At 38.6% G+C, this 19,767-nt stretch overlaps 1 protein-coding gene across 20 annotated transcripts in view; it reads right to left on the minus strand.

The window, feature by feature from the left end:
• The window catches only part of ICA1 (islet cell autoantigen 1), a 137,954-nt gene that overhangs the window by 100,277 nt on the left and 17,910 nt on the right, over window positions 1–19,767 (minus strand). For 9 of the 20 annotated variants that reach the window (XM_034668228.1, XM_034668220.1, XM_034668181.1 and 6 more), the window contains 5 exons: window positions 18,675–18,711; window positions 14,785–14,950; window positions 11,499–11,571; window positions 5,847–5,970; window positions 1,612–1,810 (listed from right to left, as the gene is read on the minus strand). In XM_034668228.1, the coding sequence (XP_034524119.1) occupies window positions 1,612–1,810; window positions 5,847–5,970; window positions 11,499–11,571; window positions 14,785–14,950; window positions 18,675–18,691 (579 nt within the window). In that variant the 5' untranslated portion in view covers window positions 18,692–18,711. Of the gene's footprint in view, window positions 1–1,611; window positions 1,811–5,846; window positions 5,971–11,498; window positions 11,572–14,784; window positions 14,951–18,674; window positions 18,774–19,767 lie in introns of those variants that run through there. The other 11 variants (XM_019800276.2, XM_034668200.1, XM_034668192.1 and 8 more) reach the window with 4 other exon arrangements.

Below are 19,767 nucleotides of genomic sequence, written 5' to 3' on the forward strand. Positions count from 1 at the left end.
AAAAGGTGCTCAATAAATGTTGAATGAATAAATCACAGGACAGGTATTACTAGGAAAATGACTGTCAATTTTAGGTCAATTTCCTTTTTTTTTCTCTTGAGGAAAAAATCATGCATATTTTCTAGGATTCTGACTTTCATTTCCTTGTCCGACCTTGGGCTAGTTACTTAACACAGGTATCATTTTCTCCATCTATAAAATTAAATTGTTTTCATTCTTGCAAGGCTTAAAGAAGATAGTAGATATAAAATGAGTGGCATGATTCTCTGCAGATAAGGTTTTTTGTTTTGTTTTGTTTTAACTTCTCCACTCCAACCTCCTCTAAACTGCAAATAAAGTGTCAAAGACAAACCAAATTACTGGCCTGATTAGAAAGTCAGGAAATTTCTAATGTAGCCTGGCCCTTGATTTTCTCTTTTATAGAATGAGTGAGCCTACTTTTCAGTTCAGATTTTCCATGAATTCAGAAATCTGCCCTGCCAAGAAGTCAGATGCTGCTACCACATTAAGGTTATTTATAATCAGAAATAAAATAAACTCTGATTTCCTTCATAGAGAGGGACTCCAAATTACAAATGAAAATAAGATTTGGCTTTTAAAAGAATTTGTATCAATCTAATAGTAGGTCAGGAATTGGTGACCCTATTCTTAAGCAACAGAAGGTCCCTCCTTTCCCCCATCCCACATGCTTCCCTTCCCTTCCTAAACACTAGCAGGGTTTCCCATTCACAACTCCACACAATGTACCTCAAAAGAAATCTAGGGATTTTAAGCAACATCACTAATTACAAATGGATCATTTGAAATGAGTAAGATAATTGACATAATATTATGCCAAACCTGACATTTGCTTGATTTTTTTTTCTTCCACACCCTGAAATACATCCAAATCAACCAAACAAAGAACTACCAACATTGTACACAAGTCGCTGTATTTTCATAAATACTCAGTGTATGACTGCCACCTAGTGGTGGGATATATCCTTGTATGGCCAAACATCCAAACAGCTAAATTGACACAAGATAATTAAAAAACCAAGAGTACACTGTTCCTCTGCTGCTCACCAGTTATTTCAGGGAAATTTAAGAGCATACCCACCTTCTCAGCTAACTATTTTCTTCAGATTAATTTCTGAAGAGGTCTATTGCAGATGGAACATTAGTTAATCCCACAACCAAACCCCACCACTTCTCAACCACTTCACAAAACAAAGGAGTATTATTCTATTAATTTTAAAATTCATTAGCAGTTTAAAAAGATTTCTCCAATAGCCTGTCCTCACTTTCCAGTTTCATTTGATCTAATCTTGATTTTTAGTTATGCATGAAAAAGCATTTTAAAGTGACAACCTTACAAAAAGTGTACATTATATGAAAATCCGACTTCAATTAGTTACTAAATCCCAGCAATTTCCAGCTGTCTCTTCGATCTTACCCTTAGAGAATTATATATCACATTAATTGGTATTCTGTCATATAAAAAGACACTGGCAATGATTAATTGCATCCTTGGTGCTTTTGAGCTATGTCTTCTTCACTAGAGTGATTCAAATCACACCTCATTACCTTCCAGCAGGTACCCCTCTTGGTAACCTTCATAAAATCTCCTACCTTCCTGAACTTCTCCATTTGCTTGTAGAGGTCTGGATCAAGCTCCTGTGACACATCCTTCATCCATAATAATGCCCCTCTGTATTCAGTCCGGCACTGCTCCATGCGATTCACTGTCAGCCAAGTGTCTGAGATGGCCCGGTGCCGAAAAGTCTCCACTTCTTGGTGAAAGCGACACAAAGGATTTCTCAAGGCCAACCTAGACAAGGATAAAGCCATAATCTTGAAACCAAGCATGCCAGCAATTTGCATCCTTGACAGTTTACCAATCTTAAATTCATGAGCCTAGAAGAGTGCCTGGAATATAGACAATGCTGCAGAAATATTTGATTGAAATGGATGAACTGATCTGTCAACTGGATTACCCATGTACTGATCCCTTAGATTACTGTTATTTAACTGGACCACTGGGAAGTACTTCCAATAGTCTCATGCCTGAGCAAAGAGTATTTGTCTGAAGCTGGAACCAATCCTGTGTTAACGGAGAAAGGTCAAGGCATAACCATTTCCCACTTCTATTCTTGGCATTCCTGTCTCTGCTCCTCTGAAGCCTGGCCCTTTGAGGAGGGATGGACTTGCGCACGATTAGGGTCTCCCCTGCTAGGTCATTTTGGATTTCTCTCCAAATGCCAGGACAATCTTCTGCTGGCTCCAACAGTCACAGAGAATGGAGCACGAGTAGAAGCATTTTTTAAAAAATATTTTATCTATCTATCTATCTATCTATTTTAGAGATGGGGAGAGAGAGAGAGAATGTGAGCAGGGGGATGGGCAGAGGGAGAGGAAGAGCAAGAATCTCAAGAAGACCCTGAGACTATGACCTGAGCCAAAATCAAGAGTCTGACATTTAACTCACTGAGCCACCCAGGTGACCCAAACAGAAGCAATTTTAAATGGTCTAGGAAGGGAGAGAAGCCCTGTGGATCTAGTGTTAGGCACATTCAGATAGGTTACATGATTGATCCCTATAGAGAAACAAAACTTGAGGATCCTACACCATAAACGAATGTATATTATACAAAGAGGTGGATATAAAATAATTATAATGTTAGCTGTAACATACCATTATTTATTTAGCAAAAAAAAATGTTTGAGGCATATCAAACTTTGGATGAAATATTTATTTCCCCTACCCAACATGAGTAATGTCAGATGACTTACAGTCTTAAAATACAGTTGTCTCCATGAGGTTGCAGGGCATAGGTTCAAAAAATAAAAATAAGATGAGTAATTACATTTCAATTTAAAGGCAAACTTATGAAGCTGAAGAGAACGGTAATGTTAGTGAGCTGAAGTCAGTGCTTGGCAGTTCCAATAGCACTGTCAGATTACAGATGGGGCAATAAACTGTTTAAGGAAAAAAAAAAACCCTTTTACTATTTTCTCCTGTTTTCCTCTTTTCTGTAAAGCACTGCTTTTAAATAGTCAGCATTTCTCTAAAAATAGTTTGCTCACATCATCCTACCTAAGTGTTGCAGGTGGTTTTCGGACATATTTTGGTGCCATAAAGTAAGCTTGTGCTTTCTCACCATTGGACTAACTTTAATACTCATCTTTCATCAAACTGAATGCATAGTTGTAGCAATGACTATCAAATAAGTCAGAAAAACAAATGCTGGTGTGAAGGTTTATAAAACTGGGGACTTCTATTTAAAGAGAGAAAGAGCCCTCAGCTGTCCCCCTAAGGATCCTGTTCATTTCTAGAGTCCTTTTTCTCTTCCCTCAGATCTTACCAATTTCCCTAAACTGTCTGAAAAAGAGTCTGGTGAATAAAACAGTCTTGGTTTCTTTGACTGTTGTAAAGTTAGACAGAACCTTTGAAGAGGTAATGACATGATGATAGATGTTAAGATCTTGAAGAAAAGAAAAAAGCATATAAAATCACCTCATTTTTTTTCTGTAACTGCTTCATATAAGATTAGAAAGGTGAAAACCTGCTCACTGGTGCTACCAGGGGCTGCATCTAGACCAAGGAAAAAGTCAACAGCCAGAAACATCAAGCTTCAGTGAAAGACTGGTGCACATCTTCATGGATGAAGATCTCCCCAAAGGGAATAATTAATAAAGTATCTACAGGTCTCCCCCAAAGACATTTATCCTTTAGCAGGAAAATGTGGAAGTGACCTAAGTAATAGACAGAAGGGCTCAGGTTCAATGTATCATGGCATGCCCTGGAATACTATGGTATAGATGTTTTTAAAAATGTGTACATGGACAGCAAAAGGTATTAAGGTTATGTGATCAAAAAACCAACTTCCTAAATGATCATTGTAAGCACTACCATACAAAAACTGCATGGCATGATGCTGTTTAGATTAAAAATATATTCTGGCATATCCCAAATTACATCCATTCAAGATCTGAAAATTCAGCTTCGTGAGAGTTTTATGTCATCCTCTACTTTCTTTATGTTTAGGAGGACTGGTTGGGATATCACGTGCTTGGTCTGCACCTGAGTGCTATGAAACCAGAGCCATCTTGCAGGAGGTCACCTCCCAAATTTTAAAGTTGTCCAAGCTGCATTAAATTATGGATATAGTGCACTTTGCTAGTTTATAGTGGTGATACTTTTAAGTATCATTTGCATTGTTTTTGTTGATTTCTCTTACTGTTTTTGTTTGTAACCAAAGGTTAGCTTATATAAACTTAAGGTACCCTATGTGTGCTCTGGGAGATAATTTGGTACACAACTCTGAAAGGGTGTAACTGGAGAGTCATATTATAAAATAATTACGTGATCAGTAATGGTAACTCTTGCAGTGATTGTGTCCAGGGATTTGGCTTTGTTTCCCATAAACAGATATAAGTTTTGGCATACTGGTATGTATAAGAATTTTTCCCACTGAAATTAGTGATAATTTTATGTTTAGCATATGAGAATTTACTCTTGGAAAGACTGAGAACCAATTATCTTGGCAAGGGTGGGGGAAGTATATACGCATAGAAAATATCCAGGAAGGGGTTAAAAGTGGGTCATCTCTTAGTAAAATTTTAATTGTTTTTTAATTTTCTTCTGATTTGTCTGTGTTTTTTTTTCTTCAATGAGTATTACTTTCACAAAGAAAAACAATTATAAAAAGGATTAAAAGGTACAATTGAAAATTATAAATAACACTTTTCTTGGGAAATGGATACAGAACTATTGGACATGGTTTTGTTCGACTATGAAAGTTGGCATTGCCCACAAAGTTAGGGTCCAAATGTTATCAGGCAGAACCAACACACCCAGGAGTGGGACCATGGGAAACTGACACAGTTGGTCTCTTTCTCTACTCCACCTTTCTCAGGATTTCACAGGAACACCTGTGTAACAGGCTGCTCGCCTGTTCTTGGCCCACAGGGAAGGGAAGGAAGAAAATTTAGAAGAAAACGTTGAATATTTGAATAAGTGAAATTTTCATAGCCTGAACATTTTTGGAAACTACCTACAATGCCTTATTTAGGTATAATCTTGACTAATATTAGTGAGTGACATTTTCGGGCTTGTTAGTTATTGGGGGAGGAGGAATAGAGAAGGAGTGTCACTTTTCTCAGGCACAAAATGCAACTATATGCAGGGGCTCTTGCTTATTCTACACCAACCACAAAAATAAGTCATGAGAATGTTAAAAAAAAAAAATGTCACTCATCTGCTACAATTTCCTCTCTACCAGAGCTTCTCAGACTTAAATGTGCATTGAAATCAACTGGGGATCTCATTAAGATGCAGATTTGGATTCAGCAGTTGTGGGATGGGGCCTAGACTCTGCATTTCTAACAAGCTTCTAGGGGATGCTGCTGATGTTGCTGGTCCAGGGTCTGAGCAGAATGGTTCAGGGGATCATGACCACCACCTCTCCAAAGTTAATTGGCCCACAGAGAGCAGAGAAGGAACCCTTCCACCTGGTCTCATTAGGCTCCTGCTTTAATCAGCTTCTGGAAGGGGACCAGACTGACTGCTATGAGCAATGCTGAAGGTCAAACATAAGCCTGAGCAGCATTCACAGTGATTGGCATATAACATGCTCCCTAGAGACCAGGAGAAATATGAAAAAAAAATTAAAAATTATTGGGGGGGAAAAATCATACACGTTATCTTAATCAGAGAGTTAAGAACACACTAATAACTGAGAACAGAGTAGCTCCTCAGTCTCGGGCAAGAGCCTTCTAGAGAACAAGAGAGTCCCCTCCGTGGCTGGGTGGATCACAGATTCTCTGCCGACCCCCCACATGGAGCCCCAGTGAAGGCCACACACCTTTGTTGGGAAGAAAAGCAGAGAGCCTTTCCTGTTGCTTGCATCATCTTTCCTGCTCTGGTTTTATCTTGGAAGCCTTGGGATCGGAGAAATTTTCCCAGTTCGTTTTCTTCTTGAGACAAGACTGATGAAGGAAAGACCAAAAGGAGCCATGAACAATGAGCATTTTTATTACAGAGCAGAAAGACACACCACAAGGTCCTCACTCTTTTAGAGGCGAAGTCGGGATGAAATTAAATCCACGTGGCAAGCTACAAGGTAAGCTCCCCCCTCCCACCACTTAACTTTCATGCTGTCCCTCCATTTACAAAAGGAGAGATCAAATTCACTTGAGTACATCTGTCAGTGTGTTTGGTGCCCTGTAATCAGAACCAGAAAATGACCTCTGCACTGAAAAGAGAGCCGATAATGTGCTGCTTCAAGCTGAAATAAAAAAATTGGGTTAGTCGAGTATGACTGTGGGAATCTTTTGTGGCTACCTATAATATAGAGCCAGTTTCCTCTGCTTATTCTCTCTCGCTGACTTTTTGATCTCTGCTTTCTGAGTTACATTCTACTTGATAATAAAAACAATTCCAATACCTTACTCACGACATGGGTTTTTGGTTGAAAGTGGGAGTGGGGATTGAGGGTGGGGGATAATCAGGTTGATGTCTTCGTGGGTTTATTTTAAGTAGGCATCACATCCAGCATGGAGCCCAACATGGGGCTTGAACTCATGACCCTGAGATCAAGACCTGAGCTGAGATCAAGTGTTGGACGCTTAGCTGACTGAGCCTACCAGGTACCCCATGTCTTCATGGGTTTTTTAAATGTAGAGCTGGGACGGTGAATTGGTCATGCCCAATTTTGGCCTTATTTATTTTTATTTTATTTATTTATTTATTTATTTTTAATTTTTTTTTTTAAAGATTTTATTTATTTATTCGACAGAGATAGAGACAGCCAGCGAGAGAGGGAACACAAGCAGGGGGAGTGGGAGAGGAAGAAGCAGGCTCATAGCAGAGGAGCCTGATGTGGGGCTCGATCCCGGAACGCCAGATCACGCCCTGAGCCGAAGGCAGATGCTTAACCGCTGTGCCACCCAGGCGCCCCCNGCCTACCAGGTACCCCATGTCTTCATGGGTTTTTTAAATGTAGAGCTGGGACGGTGAATTGGTCATGCCCAATTTTGGCCTTATTTTTTAAAGACAACTTGAGATGGCACTGCTGTGAGCTAGTGACTGGTATATGCTTTCTGCAGATTCATTTGGCAGTAAACATCAAACGTTACAGAATTCCATGTATCATTTGAAGTGCACTTCTACTGTTAGGAGTACATTCCAAGGAATTAGTGAAATGGGCACAAAGCTGCATATGGAAAGATAAGCATAGCATCAATATTTATAATAACAAAACACTCTGTTTCTCTACACGTGGGGCTGATTTATAAAATAGTGGGTCTCCAAACAATGGAACAGTGGGTTGTTACATAGCCACTGGTCCCCAATCCACATTTACCAACAGCTGAGCAAAGAGTGACACTGAGTTTCCTAAATGTTTTCTTTTCTAAATATGGCATTCCTATGGACTTAATCTGAACACTATTCTTATTTCACATTTCTGTATTTATGCATTTACACATCATGTGTCTCTAAAAATGGTTTTTAAATGCTACTAGGATTCTTGTCCCATTTCATAAACAATCCAGAATTCCTCCAGAATGCATCCCATTCCTGCCATAAACTCTCCAATGAAAGCATTAGCCAGGGACCACAAATCCAAAGGTGAAGGTTATACTTGCTATTGCTTCCTTATTAATTTGTGACTGTAGTTCACACTAAACATTCCAGAGGAGAGCCTTTTGGAATCCATTCTTCCTGAGAAATAAATGACTACCCTCCTTTCTCTCTGTCCCTCAAGAATCAAGTTCGAAGGCCATGAAGTAGTTAATCCCTGTTTCTCTGTGATAGCAGCTCCTTCTTGGCATCTGATATTAGAGTGTTTGTGGTTGGGCATGTGTCTATCTATCCCATGAGACTCTAACTTTCTCAGGACAGGGACCTCATCCAACTATGGATTCCCCATGCTGAGCATAAAGTCTTATTCAAGGAACTGTTAAGTGCTTGTAAAATTAAATTAACTAAAATTTTTGTCTTATTATCCTCATACAATTTACTTTTTCCCTACCACCTCCTATCCTACTTTATTTTGCTTTAAATGCTTATTTGATATTTATGCCATGATTCTATGTAGATTTTTTAAAAAACACCTATAATCATAAGAAGTTTTGTTCTTTTTTAATACCTTCTGTAACTTCTTTCTACTTACTAATATAGGACTCACTCAATTCCACAATGAATATGTCCCTATAGAGAACAATTTCACATTTTTGTTCATAATAGCATGATGCTACTGTCACCTTTTTTACCTTGAAGTCTCAAGTCACATACAAATGAACACATTTAGCTTAAGGCTAGGAAGAAACCAATTCATGGTACCTAAATGATTATACAGTTGGTGAAATGTACTCTTTCCTAAATAAGTCTAAGTAGGTTGAAGAATTTGAAAAATTATTTTTTGTTATTTTATGCACTTGAGGATTAAACTTGGGGTGGGAAAGGGGTTTCCTTTTAAGAGCTGGACTCTGATTAATTGGCAGTGTTGCTCAGAGGGAGGCAGAAAACATCTTGGCCTCATCAGACTCTAGCTTGGGTTACTAAGCGATGAGTGTCATTTTCCAAGAAGGGATGTTCATTCCTTCATTCCTTAATTTTAACTTTAAAATTCAAATACTGAAATTAATTTATAAAAGTTTAAAATTCAGGTGCAACACAGGTATCAGATGACTTGCCAGTTTCCACTTAAAAGGTCTAACTGAAGAATTCAGAAACACACACAAAAAGACCCTGTGCATTTTTAATTGCTGATTAGATTTTCAGATGTATCCTAAAAAGGGAACTAAAGAACTATAAAACCAATTAGCTTGGCAGCATTAATTCACTCAGCACAGATTTATGGATGATCTAATATGTACTAGGCACTGGTCTTGCCACTGGGAATATAGAGATGAACAAGACACGCAAGGTCCCCTCTTTTATGGGGCTTTTGTTTGTGTAACAGAAGACAGAAAATAAAAAAAATCCATAATCACAAACACAAAAAGAAAAATGCCAGATAGAAGCAATAAGAGAAGGGGAGTGAGAGAAGCTGCATTGGGCTGGGTGGTCAGGAAAACCCTCTCTGAGAAGGTGACCATTAGGCTGGGCTCTGAATGGCAAGAAGGGGCCACTCTTGAGATGATGAGGCCGGCAACATTTCAGACACAGGAAACAGTGAGTGCAAAAGGCCTCAGGTGACATGGTGGGTAAGGGCAAAAGTGGCTGGAGATGCAAGCTGGGCCAGATCATGTAGGAATTTATAGACTATGGTATGGAAGTCTGGATCTCACCTTACGTTCTACTGGAAGCTTTACAGCAGAGAAGCAACATGATCCAATGTACGTTTTTAAAGCTTTTTTTTTTTTTGCAATAATTTTAGGCTTATAGGAAAACTGTAAATAGAATACGGAGTTCCTGTATACCCTTCTTCAGCTTCCCCTAACGTTAGCATCTTATATACCATGGTACAATTATCAAAACTAGGGTATTAACATCGGTATAGTACTATTAACTAAACTATAACCTTATTTGAATTTTATCAGTTTCCTCACTAATATCCCTTGTCTTCTAAGATCGAATCCAGGATCTGAGGTTAAGTTGTCAAGATTCCTTAGTCTCCATCGATCTGTGAGTTTCTCCGCCTATCTTGTCTTTTGTGACCTTTGTGCCCTTTAAGAGTACTGGTTAGGTATTGCGCAGAATGTCCCTCAATTTGGGTTTGTCTTATTTCTCATAATTAGACTGGGGTTGCAGATTTTGGGGAAGGAAACCACAGATTCGTGAAGTGGCCTTCTTAGTGTAGAATACGAGGACCACATGATACCAACACACATTCTCACTAGTGACGTCAATCACTTGATTCAGGTGATGTCTACTGAGTTAGTCCACAGTAAAACTATGATTTCTTCCTTTCGCAATTATTAAAAATCTTGGAGGGAAATATATGACGCTATGCAAATACCCAGTTTCTCCTCAAACTTTTGCTCACTGATTGTGCCATGTTCCAGTGAACCTAATGTGGTATTTGCCTAATGGAGATTTTATGGTTCCCTCATTTTTCTATATTTATCAACCAGAATTATAAGAATTTTTTCTCCCGTTTGTCTATTTCCACACTGACTTAATGGATATTTACTTTACTTTATGGGTTGTAATCCAATACTATTGTTATTTATTTTGTTGTTCAAATTGTCCTAGCTTAGATCATTGGGAGCTCTTTGTGGAGTAGACAGTGGGCTGCGGTGGGGGGGGGAGGCGTGGGGCCGCAGGGAGATCATTTAGGAAGCTGATACAGAAATCAAGTAGCAGAGTGATGGTAGTGGCATGAACTAAAGTAGTGATAGTAGACATGGAGAGAGGAAGGAGACTCTGAAAGCTATTCAGGAGACAAAATGGACTGCTCTTTAGGACTGACTGGATGTGGGACAGAGAAATGGTGGGGGATACGTGTCGTGTGTCCTGATTTCCTCAGAACTCAAGACTATGGAATTATAGCCCTGGAGAAGTCTTAGCTCAAACACTTAGTAATCAGTAACAGAAAATTTATGAAATTCTGCCCCTAAATCCTAGGACTTTGTACTTCCCCACAATAGTCCTAACAAAGACTAATGAAGGAAAATTACCAATTGTTACTTTGTGATTATTGCAAAGAGGTCTAGCAGCAGTCAGAAACAGAAAAACTTCCTATGTTCGAGCCTCAGAAATATAGAAATTATACTATTAAATCACCTACGAAAGGAAATTTTAAAACATACTAACACACAACTTGATATTTAGCATTTCAGAGGTAACTGTTGGTAATAACTTTCAGGCAGAATCTTGTTCCCCAATAACTTAATCTCCAACTTAAAAAATGCTCATGAAGACGACCTGTCAACAAAATACAGTTAATAAATAACCAGTATGTGCTTTCTCTCTCCATTTTAAGGGGAACAAATCTGGATATTAAAGTCAGGACAGGGGCACCTGGGTGGCAGAGCGGTTAAGCATCTGCCTTCGGCTCAGGGCGTGATCCCGGCGTTATGGGATCGAGCCCCACATCGCTCCTCCGCTATGAGCCTGCTTCTTCCTCTCCCATTCCCCCTGCTGTGTTCCCTCTCTCGCTGGCTGTCTCTATCTCTGTCGAATAAATAAAATAAAATCTTTAAATAAAAATAAAAAATAAAGTCAGGACAATCAAATAAAAACAATCTAAAATTTTAGAAAACCCACACATAAAACTGAGAAAACTTTTTTATAATTAGGAAAATAAATGGCATGTACTTACCCACGAGAGGTCCACTATAAAGTTCTTGTTACGGTTACTGGCATTGAAAGATAAACAATCTATGTAAAGGATTTCTGATAAAATTACTAGAGACCCTCCTCCCCACCAATTAAAGAGCAAAGACAGACACTCCTAAATAGTAATTTCCTTGTCTTACTTCCTCAACATATGAAATGATATATTAAGCCAAAATATCCTATTTCTTACCATTTATCTGATCAATATTCATACTTAGGGTATACTTACAACATATTCTCTTTTGATAGAGTACGATTGCTTTAGACAAGTCCAAACAGGTTCTCTGAATTGAGTGAAACAGCTATAATAAAAAACAAACAAAATGCTAAATTAAAAGATAGCAGTGAAATAAAAATTATTATCTGAATATAACCACAGTGTCTAGTTGGCCCACTGACAACAAGATCACAAGCCTAAGTATGCTTTGTGTTATGTGGTGTACTACACAGGAACTGTGACCAAAGTCTTTAAATATGCTCCTATTAATCTATATTTATTGGAATTCATCATTTCTGTGATCTAAATTAAGATCTGCAGAACACTGATTTCCTCCAGATTATTGACAAACAGAAATCCTAAATGAAGGGCCCAATTAGAAGACATGGTAAACCGGAGACCCAATATTCATTCATAATATAATTTCTTTCTTTTACCATTTTGCTTTTTTTAAAATGTAGGATCCCTCAATTAAGAATCATATTTAAAATACGACATTTGCTTATTTTGTGAACCTAATGCATTTTATGGTATACTTAAACTCCATAAACAGCAAACAAAAATCAGTCAGTTGAATGTTCCATTTAGAAGACATCTGGTAAAATGGAGTTTAGCTAGCAGTCCTTATCACTCCCTATTTTCCCAATGATTTCATAAGATAAACCAAGAAACCTAATGTAATGCCAAGGCTGTAACAGAAGAAAGTAAGGGAAAAGCACGTGGGCTATGCTGAGAAGAATCCAACTAGATTTTAACTAACAGTGGTCCTGGTCTTTGCTTCAAAAACCCAGACAAGCTCAAGAGAAGTTCAAACAGATACTTCACACTTTCTCCACCTTCTGTCCACCAGCCAGAGAACACAGCTGGTATCAGTTAGAAAACCTGGCAAACATTCTGCCTCTGAAGAGCCACCTAATGAGGCTTTCCCTCTCTCTCTTTTAGCTTATTGGCCATGGTGATGTAATAGTTGTGTCTTAGTATTATGAAGCACTTCACTCTTTGACTTAAAACAGATGATCTGCTTCATAATAAATATGACCAATTATCTAATAAAAATAGATGCATGTATACATACTTAAAACACTAAAAACCATTCCCAGAAATGCTTAATACAATAAAACTTGGTCATGAAGAATATAAATTTTGCTAAATCTCATTTCATTACTCTGTGCCCTCTACCTGTTTAGAAAAGAGAAAGGAAAAAAAAAACCCACAAAACCCTTTACCATAAAACAAAACAGATAATCAGCAGTCTGAATTTCTTCCTTAACAAATGCTTGATAATCAGGATTATGGATCCTAAACCACCAACACACAGTAATTTCTGAATATAGGAGCAAGGAAGTTCAAAAAGTATGTTCAGGAGCTGTTCTGTTGTCACTGTTCATTTTCTAAAAACTGAGGTGTAAATGAAAGGCAATAAAATGCACAGTTCTGGAACGTTCCATTTTGCAGGTCTGGTAACTGCATACACTCTTGCAACCAACCACACCCAAACTAAGAAACCACTGACCAGTGACTCTGCTGTGGCCCCTCCTAAAAGACCTGCCTGTCGTCACAGGTGAGTTTTATCTGTTCTTGTACTTAAGAGATGTTTTTGAGAAAATGATTGTATTAACAACCAATTTTGACACATAAACTTAGTGCAACATTTCTATATTAACTTCCCAACAAATTACAGTAAAAATAGCTCTTGTTTCGTAAGCTAGTCTTTTGTGGATAACTTAGGGTAAGAACATATCAAAAAGGTCTGCATGTTATTTACGTATGTTTTATTGATGGAATCCATTCTCTCTATAAACATCAACACAAGTTTAAACATGTGACAGAAACCTCATTTATGTAATATTATTAGTCACAGCTAAGTACTTAGATGTTATGTGCCTAGGACAGCGGCTATTTTGATTAAAGTACAGTTGGTTCAGTAAAAATGCTGCAAGAGCCTAAGCATAAATATAAAATTACTGTGTTGTGTATAATGATAATTATATGTTCAATTCTTTCTGAATAATGCCTGTATTTGTTACGTTGTTAAAAAGAAAAAAAATAAAGGTACGAGACATGAAAAGCATATGCAACTTGTAATCATTGCAGTTGTATGAAAAACACTAAAATCAGAACAGATACCTCCTGGTTCCACGTTTCTCCCTTATAGCCATCTCCATTAGAACACCCCTATGAAGCCCAGCTTCAATTTGAACAATTCCACTAACAGGGGAAAGGGTTGGGAACGATTATTAATTGCATTAACATGTACACTGATTCAGTTACTATTTACTGAACAGGTACTATGTGTCTAGCTGAGGATACTGTGGTGAATTATGCTGATATGGATCTCCTAGTAGAGGGACGGCAGACAAACACATAAACACGTGAGATAATTCCATGAGAGATACATACTATGAATAGGGACCCTGGGTCTGGTTTTCCCCGAAGATGCATAGAATGAATTATTCCTCATCCAAATGACAGAACTTTCTATGCAATCAACAGCTAGGCTCCCCTTAAACCTCTCTGTTCCAGTATAACCATGGTTTCTACCATACTGACCACCCTTCTCAGGAAGTTTTTTGAAACCCTGGGCTTTTTACTTTAGTCCTGTAAAATGTTCAAGTTCATTAACTTAACCTGGTATGTTAAATTTAGAGATCATTTTGAATTCTTATGTCATGTAACATAGTATTTCTCATGGAAGTGATAAGTATGCTTTTTAAATTTTAATCTAAACTTGGCAGAATGTCCTGCAAGACAGGGATTTGTGCACCTTTTACCAGTTATGTTAGTATTTGGGAATCAATCAGATAGGAATTCAGCTTACTGTATTATTAACTAGTCTAACTAAATATCTGCTTAGTTCATTCATTCTAGAATTTTCCAGGGCTCAATACCAAGTGTATTAGACTCTACTTTCCAGGATCTTGTGCTGTTGTCCTTTTCTCTTTTTTAAAAATGAAAGCATTTGCCTGACCCTAGTGTTGATATCCTGTGCAATGGCTCTTTGGTTGCATTAATTTTTTTCAACAAACAACAAACATTTATTGAGAGTTTACCACATGCAATGCATTAAAGCACTTAAAAAACAAATTAAAGCATGCTGGTGGTTACATGAGAATTTGTAGGTTTTTAAGAAAACATGCTGGGATTGAATTTACCTCATCTTAGATTTTCTCCTCATGAGCTAGCTGTTTGCAGTATGTTTTCAGATATAAAGCACATCTACGTTTGTCCAGGTTTGTACAGTCTAGGACTGTGACCCTGGCAAGGGGCTGTGCTGGGACTGAGAGCAAGAACAGCTCACCTCCAGCTTGGCATCCAGGTCCGCATCGGAGGCAACAACATGCTCATCTTCCTTCTTCCCTGTGGCTTTAATAAAGGCCTGCTTCGTCTCCCAATACTTCTGCTGCATCTTATTTACTACTGACTTATCTTGAGTATATCGATCCTGGAAGTCCCAGGGATAACTGCTAAAAAACACATGAGCTATTTTAGTGTGAACGAATTTATCTAAACATTGTACTACACAACATTCATAAACATAAAGATACTTTCTTGTGTGATTATTACACCAAAAAAGTTAACCAACGCTAACGTACTCTGAAACCTTAAAAGTTAGTGAGGAAATCAAGTAGCTTTTGCAGGACATCAAGAAATTAAACCTTGAGGAGTTTAGCTATCAGCACGTTGGACATACTCCTTTTCCAAGTAGAGAAAGTGAGGCCTAACCAGGTAGGGTGTGGGGCTCAAGCCACCCAGTGGGTCAGCGATAAAGCTGGACACCAGTGTTCTCTCCACTCCAGCACTATGGCCAACACTGATGTGAAGGCAGAAAACTAGAGATAAGGGGGTGAAAAACAGCATGTTTAAAATCTGTCCTAGAGGTACCTAAAACAGTCAAACTCATAGAATCAGAGAGTAAAATAGCGGTTACCAGAGGCTGGATGGGGTGAGAGGGAAATGGAAAACTCTTAATGAAGGCGTGTAAGGTCTCAATTATGTACGATGAGTAAATTCTAGAGATCTCCTGTTAATAATACTGTAGCGTACACTTAAAACTTTGTTAAAAGGGCAGATCTCATGTTAAATAGACTTACCATAGTCAAATGAAAATTTAAAAAATGTTTTTTTTTTTGAAAGCTCTACTAATGATTTCTGATTAAAACCTTACATTCTTAAACATAAATGTTTAAAATACAGGTAGGAAGAAGCCATTCTTCAGGAAGGACATAGCAAGGATCAAATTAAAAAGTATGTAAGGAAGAAAGTATATAAGGGGTGCCTGGGTGGCTCAGTCAGTTAAGTGTCTGCCTTTGGCTTAGGTCATAATCCTAGGGTCCTGGGATCGAGCCCCACCATCAGGCTCCCTGCTTGGTGGGGCGTCTGCTTCTCCCTCTCTCTCTCCCTCTGCCTCTGCCCTTGCGCATGCTCTCTTTCTCTTAAATACATAAATAAAATCTTTTAAAAAAAGAAAAACAAAGTATGTAAGGGAAAAATTAGAAAAAAATTGAGAATGAAATAGAATTATATAAAAGACGAGGGGCGCCTGGGTGGCACAGCGGTTAAGCGTCTGCCTTCGGCTCAGGGCATGATCCCGGCGTTATGGGATCGAGCCCCACATCAGGCTCCTCCACTATGAGCCTGCTTCTTCCTCTCCCACTCCCCCTGCTTGTGTTCCCTCTCTCGCTGGCTGTCTCTATCTCTGTCGAATAAATAAATAAAATCTTTAAAAAAAAAAAAAAGAATTATATAAAAGACGAGAACACCTCAAATATTGACAGAAATGTTGCCATTAGTGCTCCACGCCTCCCCACGTTGTTTACATACTCCTCTGGCCTAGAGTTCCTGTTTTTGTTTTTTAAAGATTTATTTATTTATTTGAAAAAGAGAGAGAGGAGAGAGAACAAGAGCAGGGGAAGGGGAAGAAGCAGAATCCCTGCTCAGCAGGGAGTCCAATGTGGGACTCGATCTCAGGACCCTGAGATCATGACCTGAGCCAAAGGTTGGCCCTTAACCCACTGAGCCACCCAGGCGCCCCTAGAATTCCTGTTTCATATGTCCACACAGGACCCCTGGTTTCTCCTCTCTGCAGACATGTACCTTCTTCCACTCCACGCTATCAGCAATCAAAATGTGCCAGACCTGAGTCCTAAAACACAAGCTGCTTTATACCACTATATAAAAATACCTGTACCTTGAAACTTAATGATTTATACTCTCCTTCCAGATAAAATTTACAATTTTCAACCCACACATTTATTCTTAAAAAGTCAGAAGGGGTTGCAAATAACTTCTTTACAAAGGTTATCATTAGTGAAGCAGGATTTGGGGGACTTTCATAGTTTCTGCATTATTTACAAGTGTATAGACTTGGCAAAATCACTACGCTGTACAGCTGAAACTAATGTAACACTGTGTGTCCGCTATACTTTAAATGAAAACAATTTTTACTATGAGCTCACCTCAGAGAAAATAAGTGGAAAAAACATATAACTTTTATGTAGAAGAGAGAATCTCTCTACATAATACGTGCACTACAAGACTGGAAGGATATACCCTCCAAAATTGGTTATTTCAAGGAAAGAGAATTTTTAGAAGTGGGGAATAGGGTGGACTTCTTTGTATTGTATCTTCTATTTATTTACTTATTTTTGGTGAAAGGTCATGGATGAACAGAAAAAAAATTCCATTTTGAAAAAAACCCAAAAAAGAAAGGGACTTCAGAGACTGGTGAACACACCTCACCTTTGTCATTTAACAAATGAGGCATCTTAGGTTTCAAAAGCTTAAGAATTCTGCCCAAAGTCACACACAATTAAAATCCAGGCCTTTTTTTTTTTTTAAAGATTTTATTTATTTATTTGACAGAGAGAGAGATAGCCAGTGAGAGAGGGAACACAAGCAGGGGGAGTGGGAGAGGGAAGAAGCAGGCTCCCAGTGGAAGAGCCCGACGTGGGGCTTGATCCCAGAACTCTGGGATCATGCCCTGAGCCGAAGGCAGACACTTAAGGACTGAGCCACCCAGGCGCCCCCAGGCCTCTTAATCCAAGTCCAGTGCTCCTTTCAACGTTCTCTGCAGCCCCTGCATTTCGGCAGCAAGCAATGAAGGGGCAGAGTGAGTGAGAGGAAGGACCCACTTCTCGGGGCTCTCCCGTCTCTCTTAGGTGGGTGACTACCTGCTGGCCAGCTGCCAGGATATGACAGCCATAATGAGGGTCACAAGATGGAGCCACCCCTTTGTCTTAATGAGGCAAGATGGAATAATTATGAAAAAGAGTCCGACAACTCTTGGTTAGAGGGCTGTCAAATGGGGATACTCAGGGTAACTAAATCCCTCAGCCATTTATTAATTACCTTTTAAAATTCATTACATTTTAGGACATGCAAAAATTCTCTTAATGTTTGACATCTGATATTACAGAGGCCTTGGGTCTGATTACTTCTTTACTGAGAGAGGAGGGATTAAAAAGTTTATTCCTTATTAATTGTACATTTGAAACATGAAAATATACATCGCATTTTTTCATGCTACAAATTAGAGATAAAACATGACAAAGGTCTGCTTGCCTGGTGCGTCATGGGTTCAAAAGGGTTCAGAAACACTGTGTGAGGCAGACCCAGAATGTATAAGAAGTTTAATGTGCTGCTGAGACGTGCTACAGGCATGTAAATGACAGCGCTGAACAGGGCCACGATCACATTTTATTCAGCAGCAGCATCTTCCGACTACGATTGCCTCCCGAGCATTCATGAAGGTTGAAGTCACAGGTATAAATTAATGAGTCTGAGTTTGTGTTCACTCATTATTTTATAGCTGCTATACATCAAGTTCCCTGATAACACTAATAAGTTGTAAATAAAATAGCGCTAAAAAAATATATCAGCTTCTTCGATCTGAAAAACTGGTAGTAAGAAAAGCCATTAGATTCTCAGGAGAAAAGCTGTACATAAATTAATTTCTTAGAGAATATATATTACATAAGAACTTATATTTGGTTATTTGGTAATTTCCATATTTCATTTAGAAGGGATGTTGAACTTGACTATAGCCCATATTGGATAGGGGCTAATAGATTATTTACTGCTAATGTGACTCTTGATTTTTCTATTCAACAGACATTTATTGAGCATATACTATGTGCTTTCCTCTTTCATTAGCCTCTCCCACTTTAGAAAAGACAACGCATTACGTACCATTTGTGTCCTGACATGTTTCCTTCTTCTTTTTCTACTGTTGATGATTTGGGGAGAAGGGGCAGGGAAAAAGCATGAGAGGATAAGTTATATTATAACCTGAAATAAAACAAATATGTTTAACAGTTAACACACTATATTATATGTTAATTTGACACATATAAAATTTTTCAATCTGAGCCATTTCTAATTGTATTTTCAGGGCCAAACACTATTACACAGTAACACTGTACACTGGTATCAAGAATAATTTAACACTGGAAGAAATATTCCAAATGAAGTGTAAGAAGCAAACAGGCCGATTGAATGAGAAAAGCAGGTTGCAGAAGACTACATAAAATATGAGACCCCAAAATGCAAAACAATACTATATATTGCTGAAGCATACAAATATCATATAGTAAAGGTATAAAAATTGCCTAGGAAAGATAAACACTAAATTCCAGATAGCAGTTATGACAGCAGAAGGGGGTGGGGGATATTATTCAAGAGGGGTACACAGGGGCTTCAACTGTACTCATAATGTTCTCTTTGTGAAGCTTAGTGGTGAGTAGACTGCATCTGTCTGCCTCTTTAAAGATTTGAAATAGTCTATAAATGTGCTCACTTTGGCAGCCTATATACTAAAATTGGAACAATACAGAGAAGATTAGCACAAGAAACCCCAAACCAGGAAACCCCATCCACCCACCCATCTACCCAAGGGAAATGGAAGGCAAGAAATACAAAGGATCATGTGTTAACTGTAGAGTTGGGGGGGACCGGGGGGTAGCTGTGAGGGTATAGACTTGCTGGTGCTTCTTCATTTGTTCTGGGTCCCAGGAAGGGGAGAAACATGAGTTCGTGGTGATTAAGACTTGATCCTGTGGTTGGCCTTTGGCCGTGCTACTGCCTGACTATGTCCCTTCCCAGGGACTGACCCTTAGCCCAAGCTGCCCTTGGCAGGTGGGCTCTGGCTGCGGTTCCCCATCACAGTGACCAGGAAGGAAATTGAGGAATTATCACAACATGTCAGTATATGAGGGTATTGGCCTAGCCACAGGTAACTCCTTGCCCTGATCTCTTCCCTACACCCGGGAAAATAGCTCTCAAT

The sequence above is a fragment of the Ailuropoda melanoleuca genome, chromosome 1 (assembly GCF_002007445.2).
Source record: "Ailuropoda melanoleuca isolate Jingjing chromosome 1, ASM200744v2, whole genome shotgun sequence".
NCBI classification, from domain to species: domain Eukaryota; kingdom Metazoa; phylum Chordata; class Mammalia; order Carnivora; family Ursidae; genus Ailuropoda; species Ailuropoda melanoleuca.